Source organism: Choloepus didactylus, chromosome 2 (genome assembly GCF_015220235.1).
Source record: "Choloepus didactylus isolate mChoDid1 chromosome 2, mChoDid1.pri, whole genome shotgun sequence".
In the NCBI taxonomy this organism is placed as follows: Eukaryota; Metazoa; Chordata; class Mammalia; order Pilosa; family Megalonychidae; genus Choloepus; species Choloepus didactylus.
The window spans coordinates 46,312,499-46,326,190 of record NC_051308.1 but is presented as its reverse complement, the minus strand read 5'-3'; the positions used below and the strand labels follow the sequence as shown (position 1 = coordinate 46,326,190).

The 13,692-nt window shown below is 36.8% G+C and overlaps 1 protein-coding gene across 8 annotated transcripts in view; it reads left to right on the top strand.

The window, feature by feature from the left end:
* PROX1 (prospero homeobox 1) overlaps nucleotides 1–11,239 on the top strand; it is a 60,804-nt gene extending 49,565 nt beyond the window's left edge. For 7 of the 8 annotated variants that reach the window (XM_037823988.1, XM_037823956.1, XM_037823947.1 and 4 more), the window contains one exon: nucleotides 5,697–11,239. In XM_037823988.1, coding sequence (XP_037679916.1) covers nucleotides 5,697–5,885 — 189 coding nt within the window. In that variant the 3' untranslated portion in view covers nucleotides 5,886–11,239. The remainder of the gene's footprint in view (nucleotides 1–5,696) is intronic. The other variant, XM_037823999.1, reaches the window with a different exon arrangement.
* Nucleotides 11,240–13,692: the final 2,453 nt, after the last annotated feature.

The following is a 13,692-nucleotide window of genomic DNA, read 5'->3' as shown; positions in this document are numbered from 1 at the left end:
GAAAGAAAACCCACACAAACTGATTCACCAAAATATCAGCCAAGCATTTACTTTTCCATCAGTTAGTCAGACCTACCCATACGTATGTTTCCTTTTCAGTTTCCCCATTAAAGTAAGTTGGAAGGGAAAAATTTTTTTGTTTAAAAAGCTGAGCTGGAAAGATTCTCTCTCTTGATAATGTTGTTATCTATTGATAAACCATTTCAACCTTTGGTTATTGGGGAAGGGCTTGGGAGACAGATGTATGCCTGGATCCTCATCCATCCATTATAGTAAAAATCATTTCATTAATGAAATTAGGCCAGTGGGCCAGTTTGCCAAGGGGATCAAGGATGGAGAACTGTGCAAGAGGCGAGATTTAGATCCCCTCCAAGAGGCCAATGAATGAGCTTATGGTTATTTCAGAGGTTTGAAAAATCAGCTTGTCTGTCTCCAGAAAATAGGAGAGGCTGTCTTCTTTTTAACCTTTGTAATTCCCCCTCTATTCTCTGTGACATTCATTCAGCTGCCAAGTGCGTTTGGCAAGGTTTGGGCCAGCCAAGCACACTTCCAGTGACCGCTAACCTTGGTATGTCCTGACACTTATGATGAGTATCTGCAGGACACAGAAGGCAGGCAGCCTGCTATGTCAGGCTTTTATTATGTACTGCAGAGGCTAGGGACAGCCAGTTTAATAAAACAAATCATCCTTGAAGGTAAAGCAACTGGGAAGAGGAGGAGGAAGACAGGGGGGAAAAATGTGTCTTTGCCACTCATTCCAATTAAAAAAAATTAAAAAACAACAACAACAACAACAAAACAGAAAGACACCTCCCACCCAATACACAGCAACGCAGCCGCTGACTGAGCAGACTTGAAACAGGTGAAAACATCCTCCCATTTTCCCATTTCTTTGAAGCCCACAGGGCCCTCAGGGCCCTCATTTGCCCGGAGGGCACACAAGTACAAACAATTGTGGAAAATTGGTTGATGCCAATGCCAGCCCCCTTCAAATTTATGAGTGTATTTAAGTATTTCATCATAATGATACTGTCCTCCAAAGATCAAGGCTAGGAGAGGCAAGTCCATTTGGGGTGAGGTTCCTCTATTGGGGTGCCTTTTTATCAAAGCAAAGTTTCCATTCTCCTCTCCTGAAGAACCCTTGACAAAGCAGCTCCCACAATAGCTTCAAAGTTCAAGCCAGAGACTTTGGAAGCCTTTTGTTTTTTCCCTGTGGCATGTCCAAAGGCACAGCCTTCCCCCCTCCCCCTCCTCCAGCAGCCTGCATTGTCTTGCATTCCAGTGACTTGATTGACTGTTGCCACCTGATGCTGAGGAGATACTCTAGGGTTCATTCTGCAGATTCTTGGGTTCTATTAAAAGAAACCTAGATAAGGGATTACTTGTCACTAAGGGATTTTCTGCAGATGTTTATTAGTGATTGGAAAGTCATTAGGTGTGAAGCGGTGCAGAAAAATACGGGCAACGTCATTCGCATAAGCCTGCATTGTGAGATATCCTCCCCCCCAAAAAACAAACATCAGAAAGGACACCCCCTTACTCTGTTAAATGGAGTTGGGAAAAGTTTTCAAGCAGAAGGGTGAGGGTACCTCTTTCATGGGTGATATTTCTACCTGTGGGTGGAATACCTTGGCACCCTCTCAAAAGAATAGCTGCTGTCCAACAGTAAACTTCTTCTGTTGCCACAAAAATGGATTAGTTGCTCCAGTATTGAATGATCTCATTGTAACTTGCTTTTGTCCAGGTCCAGTCCAGTGCATGAGCGTTGCCTTAAGGAAAGCACTAGAGTAAATTAGCATACCATTTTATTTACTCACAAAGAATCCATCCCTTCCCAAACATAAGCCAATAACCAAATTCTCTTTCTGGGAATCTTTTATATAGTTTCCATTTATTCTGAAGTTACTAGCTCCTCTGTGGTTTTTCTTGATCACAGACCCACAGCTTGTCAAGGTGTTGATGACTCATATAAGTGGAAACTGCTAAAATGGATTAAAAGGGAGCCAGCATGGTTTAATATCAAGACACCTGGACAAGTTATTGTCACATGATTCTTAGTTTCATCTATAAAAATGAAGATTTCTGAGATCTGCTTCAACTCTTTAAATTCTACCTTATTTTATCATTATTTTAAATTTCCTTTTTATTACAAAGTATTGAGGGAGGAAGATAAGTTTGACTCCAATGTGGAGTAAAGCAGAAGGCAAGATCTCATTCTGACCTATTTGTCAAATGACTATGCAAAAAAATCTCTGCTAGGTGTTGTGGTAGAATAGAAATCTGGTTCTTTATCTAAAGACACCTTATGACAATTTAATTAAAACTGGATATAAGTAGGTGAAAAGTTAAATCACATCAAGATACAAATACAGAAAACATTACAAACCAGCCCATGATTATTATTATGATTATTATTCATAATAATTGAATATTTTAAACAGGATTAAAACCACTAAAACCCATTAACAACCATGATGAATGCTAAGAATAAAGGGTGGAAGTTGTACATAAACCTCAAAGACATTCCCTTGATTTTGTCTCAGGCAAATCCTAGAACCACACTTCCCTCCTTCCTCTAGTGCAGATGCTGTTCCAGATGCATCTCCTGCCTCCTGCCTTCTCAAACAGTGCCCCTCTTCCCTCGGTCCCCAGCACCCCAGATCTCCTGTGAGACCCTGGAGTGTGGGAGGGGGCTTCTGGCCTTCTCTGGCCCGCCCCTCGCAGCTCTCAGCCATGCCCTGTCGCATCCCCGAGTGTTCAAGGAACAAAGGTCTCCACCATGGCTCTGTTGCCAGTGGCCACTGAAACGACACTTCTTGAAATATTCATTTTAATAAATGCCTATGGTTATGTTTCTGTAGCATTTGGCTAACAGCTCCCAAGCCAAGCAGTTAGAGTGGATAGTCGCACTGCCTAACTAACTCTTCTCCAGCCAGCCAGATTCTCTCCCTCCATGCTGCCCATATGATAAAATGTGAAGAATTGTCTTTGGGAGGAGGAAGGGAGCATACTCAAAAAGGCCGCTTAATGACTTTTTATTCAGTATAAGGTGAGTGGGAGAGCCAGTCTTTGCCCCAATCCCTTCCTATCCTTCAAGTATTCATGTGGATACTGGAGATTGGGGATGGGGGTGGGGGTGGGAATTCTATAGAAAATCCAGAGGAACTCTCATGAGGGAATGGGTTTGCAAGTCCCCGAGGGAGGAGGTAGCACGTTGGATGATTTTCCAGGCAGCTTTGGGAGCTGCGTCCTGAGATACTGGAAAGTGAATAGATCTTTTTGGAGGGAATAGCAAAAAGTCTTACTTTCCCCAAACTCTGATCAACTGCAGATAGGGCCCTTTTATTTTTTCAGGGGAGTTATTAGGCTTTTCTGCAAGGGAGAAGTGGCTTGCCATTGAAAGCAATGAACTTCTTTGTCTGATTTTAAATGTGAAAAACTGCAATGTCTTGTGATTATTCTAGTGTTAATAGCTATTATCATTATAAAAAGGTCCATTGCAACAATTAAGAAAAAGTGGGGAGGAAAGTGTTTAACATGTTAAACCTGAAAATACTTTCCTTTTACTTTAGTAAGTGGCATGTCTGAACTAAGATGAAAATCTTTCCTCTTGTGTTTGTGGAGACAGATTTGCCTATACATATAACTACAGTGCATTTACTTCTTCATCTATCTTTACTTAATATAAAAAATAAAACATTACTTACGCATAAGTACACACTAAAAGAAATTTATTGAGTGTCAAGATGTACTTGCAAAAAAAAATGAGTTCACAGAATGATTTTATGAACCTATTTTCTTGGTGTGTGGACAGATAGGCCGTGCTTAACCGTGAGTAATTTACAAATACTAAATAAATACACTGATAGCTACTATTTTGCCTAGTTAAGAGGTCAAGACTATTAAATAAACAATATGAGAACACACATACACACACACACACAAATTGTTAAGGAAGAAACTGCTTAACAAATGGGTATCCTAAAAAGAATTTTGGGAGAAGGTTTATCTTGGAATCTAATGACCCCTCATATCTCTGAGCCTCAGTTCTCTCATTTTGAAGGGGGCAAAATAATAGAACTTATCTCATAGAGATATTGGGAGAAGAGAATGTAATAATTCACATTCAGTACTTAAACATAATAACTCAATAAATGTTTAGTAGTAGTATAGCAGCAGCTGCACAAATCACTGTTACAGAGCTCTATGGCTCTCAGGTTATATTTTCCGATGTAGTATTTTACGATTCAGTTCAAATATTATATTGCTTGACAGTGTTGATGGCATTATCTTCCTCCTTTATGTAAGTAGATCCCTTTCTAGTTCAGATTATTTTAACATACAATTTAGCATTTGAGTCAACAATCCTATGACACAAGTAGGAAATGAAGATTTTCGAAAGTTTCCTTCATTTGAAGTATGGGTTTAATTTATATCGAAGACTGATCATTTATTCTTTCTTTTTTTACATGTTTTATTGTGAAATATAACATATATACACAAAAGTGATAACTGTCATGGTTTAACAAGTAGAGAGCAAATTTCAAAGAATGTTGTGGGTTACAGTTCCACCATTTCAGTTATTTCTTTATTGTGAAATATAACATATATACAGAAATGTGATAACTTTCAAAGTAGCTATAGAGCAATTTCAAAGCATCTACGTTACAGTTCCACCATGACAGTTATTTCCTTCTAGCTATTTTAGTACCCTAGAGACTAAAAAAAATTATTTATATAAAGACTCAGTATTCGTAATCCTTTGTTAAATCCTATCTCGTCAGTTGCTACCCCTCTCTCTCATTAGGTAACTGTCTCAGTCTTCAGGGATATATGGGCAGTGACCACCCTAACTTGTTCATATTGAAAAGGGGTGTTGATATTGTGGGGAAGGGGGTTGCGTCTGGCTGATGTTCTTGAAGAGGCTGTTGCCTCTGGGTTTTGAGACTTACTTGGCATAGGAACACTCCAGGGGATTTAAGTTTCTGAAAAGTAAACTTAGTGAGTGAAGCTTTTATAGAGTCTCAGATAGGGATCCAGGTATTGTTTAGTATTTCGGGACTACTGTTGGTAAGGGCATGGCATACTGTGGGCATTTGGAATATCTAGCTGGTGCTTGCATAGGTATAACACCCAAGAGAGTCTCTCAACTCTATTTGAGATCTCTTAGCCACTGTAGCCTTATTTTGTTACCTTTCTTTTTTCCCCTTTTGGTCAAAAAGGCATTCTCAATCCCTTGATGCCAGGTCCAGGCTCATTTCTAGGATCACTCATTCTTTTACTTTGGAGAGCACATTTTGTTCTCGTACTGGAAATCAAAAGGAAATATCTTTCAAATTCTGAAAAATCAGCTGGAGATTTTCTTCTGGGAGACACCTATTTAATAAAGTGAAGAATCACAACAGTTATGTCCCTCTTTTCTACCCTAATATTCACACTGCAATCCTAGTTTTTTGAGAGGTCTGTATATGTCTTTTCACGAGTCTCTTTCTAAAACTCTACAAAGCTGTCAACCTCACATTACAATGCTACTATATATAACAACTTTACATAAGAGAATAGAGCCCGGCCATTTTTAGAAAATACAGGTGCCATGTAAGCCCCTTTCTGAAAGAAAGAACTTAGCTCAGTTTCCTTTGAAGAACTGGAGACTTGAAACTGAAAACTTTATTAATGCCATTGTCTCCTTGTATCAGCAGGTTCCAGAGAGATTCCTGGAAGTTGCGCAGATCACGTTACGGGAGTTTTTCAATGCCATTATCGCAGGCAAAGATGTTGATCCTTCCTGGAAGAAGGCCATTTACAAGGTCATCTGCAAGCTGGATAGTGAAGTCCCTGAGATTTTCAAATCCCCGAACTGCCTACAAGAGCTGCTTCATGAGTAGGAATTTCAACAACTCTTTTTGAATGTATGAATAGTAGCAGTCCTCTTTGGATGTCCAAGTTACTTGTGTCTAAATTTTTATTTCATATATATGTGTATGGGAGGCATGGATATGTTATGGAAATCAGCTGGTAATTCCTCCTCACGATCTTTCATTTTCTTTGGTTTTCCATTGCAAGGGGATGGTTATTTTCCTTTCACTTTTAGTTTACTTTTGCCCAAGGCCCTTAACATTTGGAGACCTAAAATAGGCTTAATTTTCAGGAAAAAGAAATGTTGATGAGAAGGAAGGGCATTTGTTAAAGATGCTTCTGCTTGATTGATGGGTTATTGCAAATGGCAGTTGTCCGAGGGAAACCTGGTGACACAGCACAGAATGATGTGTCTCTTGTTTTTACTGCTAAGAGGTCTGAAACTCAATGAAACCACTATACAAGTTTAAATATTTTGTTTGGTTTGAGCTCAGTAAGTTGCTTTTTCTTACAGGTTTTAAAAAAAAAACAAAAACCCAATGGTGGATGAGCACCTTACTTAACAAAAGAACCCCAAAAGGCAAAAAGAAAAATGATTATTAACTATCAAGTTTTCCCTAAGAGAAATTATAAACACCCCAAACTCTAGTACCAGTTCCTTATGGAGGCAAAGCAATTTTGCACAAAACTGACTCAAGTTTAAGACTGGAAATTTATGCATGATTGTTTAGCCAGCCACCTCTCTCAAGTTTACAATGTGATTTTCAAAATAAATGAGTATACATCCTCCTTCATAGAGAAAAACCCTAACCTTTTGTCATTTTCTAATTATCCTCATATTGCTTCAGTATAAAAAGGCACATTACTTTCCAATTTACTCCTTGCTCAATTTTTGTTTATATGCTTTAAAAGATTATTATTTGTTGTATATTTAATACTTGTTTTCTAAAACACTATTTTCTGAATACCTTTCTATGGTAAGGAAATTCTATCTTGATCATAAAATTCCTGCTTTTACCAGTAGTTTGTTGACAGCTGTTAGCTGACTTGACCCTCACCTCCTAAGAAGGGCACATATGAGAATGACCTATTTTCATAAACAATTCCACACAACCCTTGATGGGTGGTCAAAGTGGTCACAGTCCAATGAAGTGTTTCCTCCTTTTGGGTGTAGCATTTTAAAGCAGTTGATAAAGTCTTTTCTAATTCAAAAGCTAATATTGACCAAAATGTGAGAAGAGTGTATAGCATAGAGAAGTTTGGGGTTAACCTAAAAAACACAATTTCAGCACACTTAAGAAAGCTAGCTGCTATTTTATGCTTTCTTCAATGGTTCTCCCCCTTTTTAATTTCTTTTTTCAGTTTTTCAAAGGTGTGTCATGTCCCATACTTGCTTTCAAAGAAATCATAAGACATTCACACGTGTCATTTTCTAAGATGGGTTTTTGTGTGCAGATGCAGTAAGAATTCATTGTTCTTTCTAATAATGTCTTGCAAACCCCTGCCCCTCAGGTAATTTGATATACACTTCCTAAACTGACACAGTAACAAATCTGGTATTTAGATCATATAGAACATAAGTACCATTTTTCCTTAATTAAAAAAAGAAATCCATTTGACTTTGGAGAATGCAGGTTGACCCATGTGACTAACTAGCTGACCCAATCGCTGTAATTTAGTGTCATTTATAAATTCTGCTGATGGACAGGAATGTATGAACGCAATTATTGTCAGCACAAAGCCTTAGAACCTGCTGACTTTAAATTAAATGGTGCAATCTTATGCTGCATCATTCAGCAGCCGTGCAGGCTTTCTCTGTGTGGACAGAGTGGTCAGCAGGATGGACTGGAGCATCAACCACTTGATTCCATACCCAAAACCAACCAGATCTCCCAGCTCTCACTCGCCTAACACGTGTGATGCACACAGAATTATTAGATCCAATTTGCTATTAGTTCTTGCTGGCTTTTAGGAAAGCCATGTTCAGATAATCATTGCAGCAGAATAAGATGGAAAAGAAAAATCTGATCAGCACAAAGTAGGGAAGCAATCTCAATTTGTGGTCACAGTCTCTTGACTTCCTTACTGTGAAAGAGTATGGCATTCACTATCCACATCAGTATACCACTGGGTCTTTGGTGTTCCTTAGTAATTCATATCAATATCACCTTACCATTTGCAAGGTAAAAGGCAAAGCCCTGGTTTATTCTGTAGACAGATTGCTAGGTATCTTCTTGATCTGGGGCGAATTCAATAGTATTGATTCCAGACTTTATTTGGATTTTTAGTATTTTTCCCTGCCTTTCTAATTTAAATAGACAAATGAAGTGAAAGTTTGTGTTCACAACCAAATGTTGATGTGCTTATCTACTGATAATATCCTCTCAATGCTCACTGAGGCGTAGAAATTATTTCAGAGTAGAGATTGCACCAGGAGGATAAACTCACCTCTTTTGTCCTGAAGACAGAACTCAATCACTTTGCTTTTAGGTGGTTTGTCCCCTTTTATAATCATAAAATCTTGTGCCTCCCACTGCATTAAAAAACAACAAAAGCCTATCTCTCAAGACTCCTATTTAATTAACAGTAAAAAAAAAAAAAAGAAAAAAAAAATCACTATTTTTCAAATGTTAGATCAACTGTCACCAAGTGAAAATTGGCTAGTTGGAAGGAAGTTAACTTTTTATGGTGGGAGGGTGAAAGATGAGGGACATTTTACATAGGAAAAAAAAAAGTCTGCAGTCCATGTTGAAATACCACATTACCACTTATTTTCTGCTAACTCTAAATTATTTTTGCATATACCCTTGAGTTTATAGTCTGTGCCTAGACCTAAAATGCACCAGCGGGGGGATTTTTAAAAATCCTTCAAAATACCAGTTTTCTCCCACAAGTACAATTGTTCTTGTGCCTTCTGTGGCTTTCAGTTTCATCTTTTTGACTTTATTTCCAATTATTACAGCTGCAATAAACACTCGATTTTTTTTCTGGCTGTTTGACATAACGTTAATAGCTATGCATATTTTGTGTCTTTTTAAAACAAAGCGGGAGAATACGTTTTTGAAGAAGAGAATTTTTAGAACAGTTTGATACCGCAAATTATTTTTTCCTCAATTGTTTGAGCAGCATTCAAGTTTTGAAAATTCTTGTAGAAGCCAATTTTTTGTAACTGTGGTGCAAATCTTGTGTTTTCTTAGCCTAATGAAAAGTAGTATAGAAGCAATATTTCATACCATGTGCTATATATGTGTATGCAGACATGTGAACACATACACACATATACACACATGTAAAATATACATATATATATATGTGTGTGAAGTGGAAAGCTTACCTTTTCCTATCTAGATTTAAGATCCTATTTTAGACATTTGTTATGTTTTGTGAAACGAATGTTCTATTTGCAACAACAAAACATTTCATTCTTACTGTATCTCTGGCTGTTTAATGAAGATGTTTCACATTAAATGGTAAAACACGTGGAAGATGTTAGAATGTAGTAATTATTTAAGGAAATGTTCACCCACATATTCCTGAAGTTTGCTTTGTGCCTCTGAGTATTATTTAAAGTGTTTTATGTTTGCAGAATCTTTTGTTACTGTACTAGGGATGTGGGTGAATATCATTTTTAAAAGTTTTGAAAACAAAACAAAACAAAAACACTAAACCAAGAGGGGAACTTTTATAAAGCAATGTAAATATTTAACCTCATGGCTGTCGTTACGTAAGACATGAGATTTTAATAAATAACTACATTCTCACAACATCTGTTGAATTTATTAGGAACACTACAGTGACTGTATAGACAGTTGAAAGCATTCTTGAAAATCCTGCTCTCTACTTTTAAAAGATAACAGTCTCTTTCATCAGATGTCAAGGGCAAGGGCAATGCAGTTTCTGTAAATTTATGAAATTTCTTTTCTATGTACATGAAGATATTTAATAAGTAACCCCTCCCCATACACCCACATACAGGTTAATATTAAGTTATAAAGCTAAAGATTTGGGGGCTTTAAAAATAGGATGCTCCCCAGAAGCAATCATAAATTCATCGGAGAAAAAGTAGTTTACAGACTCCCTGGAAAGAAACACTGTACATGGGAGAACAGTGCAAAATCTCTTTGCCATGTATATTATACTCATTGGTGTGACTAGTACAAATGTTTCCTTCTGGTACAAACTCTATGTTTGCAAATTATAAGAAGCATTGTTTTCAAAAAGCTCCCCTTAAAAGAATGTAACTGGTTTATATGAGTAAGCAGTTACTATATTGCACTTAAATGTTATGTTGAAGGAATTGCAGTTTTGTTTTCTGTAGATCTGTTGGTCGTAAACCATCTATAAAACTAAAGCTAAAATGCTCATATTCAGAGCTGGGATCAAAACTGGTATTTAACCTTTGCATCTTCTTATAATTACCCTTCTAAGAATATAACAGAATCTGGAAGCATCTGGACTTTGAGTCTTTTCAACTGGGCCTTCACTCAAATCTGACACCCCCTAAAATGCACAAATATGAGTAGAAAAGGCAAACAAGCTGGCTTTCTTTTGTGAAAATTTATTCATTCTCTATTTTTAAAATATTAAATTACTCCACATTAGAAGAAAAAAAATTTTTAATTTATATCACCACTGCAAAATTAAAGTTAGAAAAAATATATCTGGGGGTTGGTCTCAGTGCTACCTAGAAGAATCAAAGGCTGTGGCTTCCCCCTTATATTGTCCCAGCCATTTCTCATATGTATATAGTTACAAACCATGACAAAACACTGCCTTTATATTATTTAGCAATATGTTGTAAATAGCATTAAGCTCTTTTTTTGTAATAAAGACCCTTTGATTTAAATATAGTACAATAACTGAACTGATAAAGTCAATTTTTGATTTTTTTTTTTTTTTTTGTTAGCTAGAGGCAATTTCAATTGTGGATTTTTGTTATTGTCTATTGTTCTGAGACTTTGCATAATTTATTGGTTTAATTTATCCTAATTTATTTGATGAAGGTGTACAATTTTGTATTACCAAGGATGTACTGTAATATTAATTGATATGATAAAAAACAATGAGACTCCCTGTCCATATTAAAAAGAAAATAAAAAGGTGCAGTAGACAATTGATTTTAAAGTAAAAGTAAAAAAATTTAGTTTGGCAGCTACTAAATTTTAAAACAGGAAAAAAGTTGTTGGGTGGGAGGGGGGAAGGGGATTTTACTTTGTGTGTTTTAAGCTTTTGTATACTCTCCAAACTTTTACCTTTTTGCTTTGTACCACTTAAAGGATACAGTAGTCCAATTGCCTTGTGTGCCTTCCATCTTCTCTTAAACTGAATGTATGTGCAGTATATATGCAAGCTTGTGCAAAATAAAATATACATTACAAGCTCAGTGCCGTTTGATTTTTCATTTGAAAATGTGTGATATTTAGTTTTTGGACTTGTATCCAATTCTAGGATATCAGGGTAGTTGTGACTGTAATATCAATTAAGGATTTTTTCCTTTAGTTACATTCTTAGTTATTCAAGCCTAACAGCAATGCATGCAACTCATGGATATGGTCTTTTTTTACTTCAGAAGATTGTAGTAATTGGCTAGATTTCTCTCTGTACCCTCATTTCTCCGTTTAAACTTTATGTAGCCCTCAAAATTTAAAAAGAACAAAACCTTTAGCTCAAAGTCATGTTTTACTCCTAATTCAATGATTGCTAATGTGTATTGATTCTAAAAAAAACAAAAGATGTTCCCAAAAGTCACAGAATGGCCAGTGTATCACTTGGAATGTGGGGATCAAGAGTTTGTTTTGTTCATTTTCTGGTTGGGCTCAGGACCAAATTCTAATGTAAAAAGTTGAAACCTTTCTCAGTATTATTTTAAACATGACTGATAGCATGCTTCATACTAAGAACATTCGCTGTATGGCTTTTGAAATTTCCTTAGATTTCTTTTGCTTTGCATTAAAATCCTGTATTTTTTTACCCTGGAATCAGAAACCTGAGGATTTAGCAGAAATCATTGGCCTGCTTGGAGTCGATTCTACTTTACATCATTTGCTGCAGCTATACCTCCTTTCTGTCCATCTTTACTATTATCCACTGAGTCTTCTTAATCTCCCAGATTTCTTCTTTCATTTTCACATGCATGATTGAAAAAAAAAAAAGCACTTTGTGTTTTGACCCTGTTGACAGAGAGTGCTTGGAATCAACACAATATCAATAATTTATTAAATGATAACTGTATTTCTACTTTTAGTTCTTTTTTTTATCAATGGCACAAATTTAAATACTAGTCCTCAAAACTAAATCACTCAAAAGAAAATGTCTATAATTCTGTGCCAAAATAGTCATTCCTTGATTGAAGAAAAAAGGGATTTCCCCTCATTCCACTGTTATTGGCATTTGCACTAGCATAACGTATACCCTTCCATCTTGAACTTACTTAACACATCTGCTTTGAACCAAATTGGATCATCCAGGTAGCAACCAAATTCTAAGAAGTTTCAGAGGTGATAATATTTTCTGAGAGTAGATTTATTAGAAATACAGCTTCACATCATTGCTTTGGTGATTCCAAATTATCTGATTAGGTTGGTCTGGAATAGTATGTACCACCACTCTTCACACTAATATGATTCCCGATCATAAACTTTGTTCTTCATATGTCTTGATATTTATTAGTGTCCATTTTATAATTGAAAGTATAAACTTCCCAGCAAGAAAACAATAAAGAAAAGTCTGATTTTATTCATTTTTGTCTCCCTTAAAGTCATCCTGAATGATTTACAAATTTTTCCTAAAAGCAAGCAGCTAAAAATCATTTTCACAATTTGCTTAGTAACACGTATTAAGGTAAAGAATAAATGTCTCTGAATAAAAGTCATAGAAAAATATAAAATATTTATAATATAATACCAAGTCCTGGGGTCTATGAACAATCCTGTTTTTTAAAAGACAAAATACAAGGAAAGTAGACACAAAAGAAAATAGCTGATACAATAACTAGGCAAAATTGTGAAAGATTACTAAAGAAAGAAATGGCATTTCACCCCCTTCCCAATAATATAAACTTTTGGAGGAAGGGTCAAGACATTGAGGTAAAAACTAAAGGGTAACTTTTGAAACTAGAGGAAAAGTAATCAGGAGAGCCTGCTTTAGGTGTCAGAAGACCTGGCTCCAATCAATTCTATTCTAAAAATATTTACGTCATATCCAGAGAAACTTAAGCCAGGCCTCAGACCCTTGGGTCTCCCAGGAGAGTGTCATGAACTATAAAGGGCTAGCTGATTGTCAGAATTGCTGCACCACTATGCTGACTTTCTCCTAAGGATGGTTTTCGCCTGTTGTGAAAAAGGCAATTTACGTTTCAGGACAAGGTAAAGGCAAACTTCTGAAGTTGGCCAAGTGGGACTTGGATCCTTTTCTCCCTTCTCTTGATTTGCTCTCCCTTGGTAAGGGTTTCTGTCCCTTGCCAAAGCACTCAGGGCTCCCGTGTTGCCCCAACCCACCTTCTGTTCACAGGGATAAGCCATTTAATAAAGATGGCGTCAAGATTTCACTGACTTGATATATTCCTGTTCCCAGTGGCATATGCATAAAAAGCTACATGCACAGGAATATATGTTTACTGGTTCCATGTGGGGTACAACTGAATGGGGTGATTGGGAGCTGGAGGCCTTCCCCGCTCAAGGTAAGGCTGTGACTCTTGAATGGCACCACCCAGTGCTGTGCCCTGTTCATCCTCCTGCCTGAGGGCAGTAAGCTCTGTCAAGGCATCTCGGCCTCACAGGCTTCCGTTCTCTCTCTCTTCAGGACTTGTTTCCCGCCTATGGTCATAGAATCCTTCCA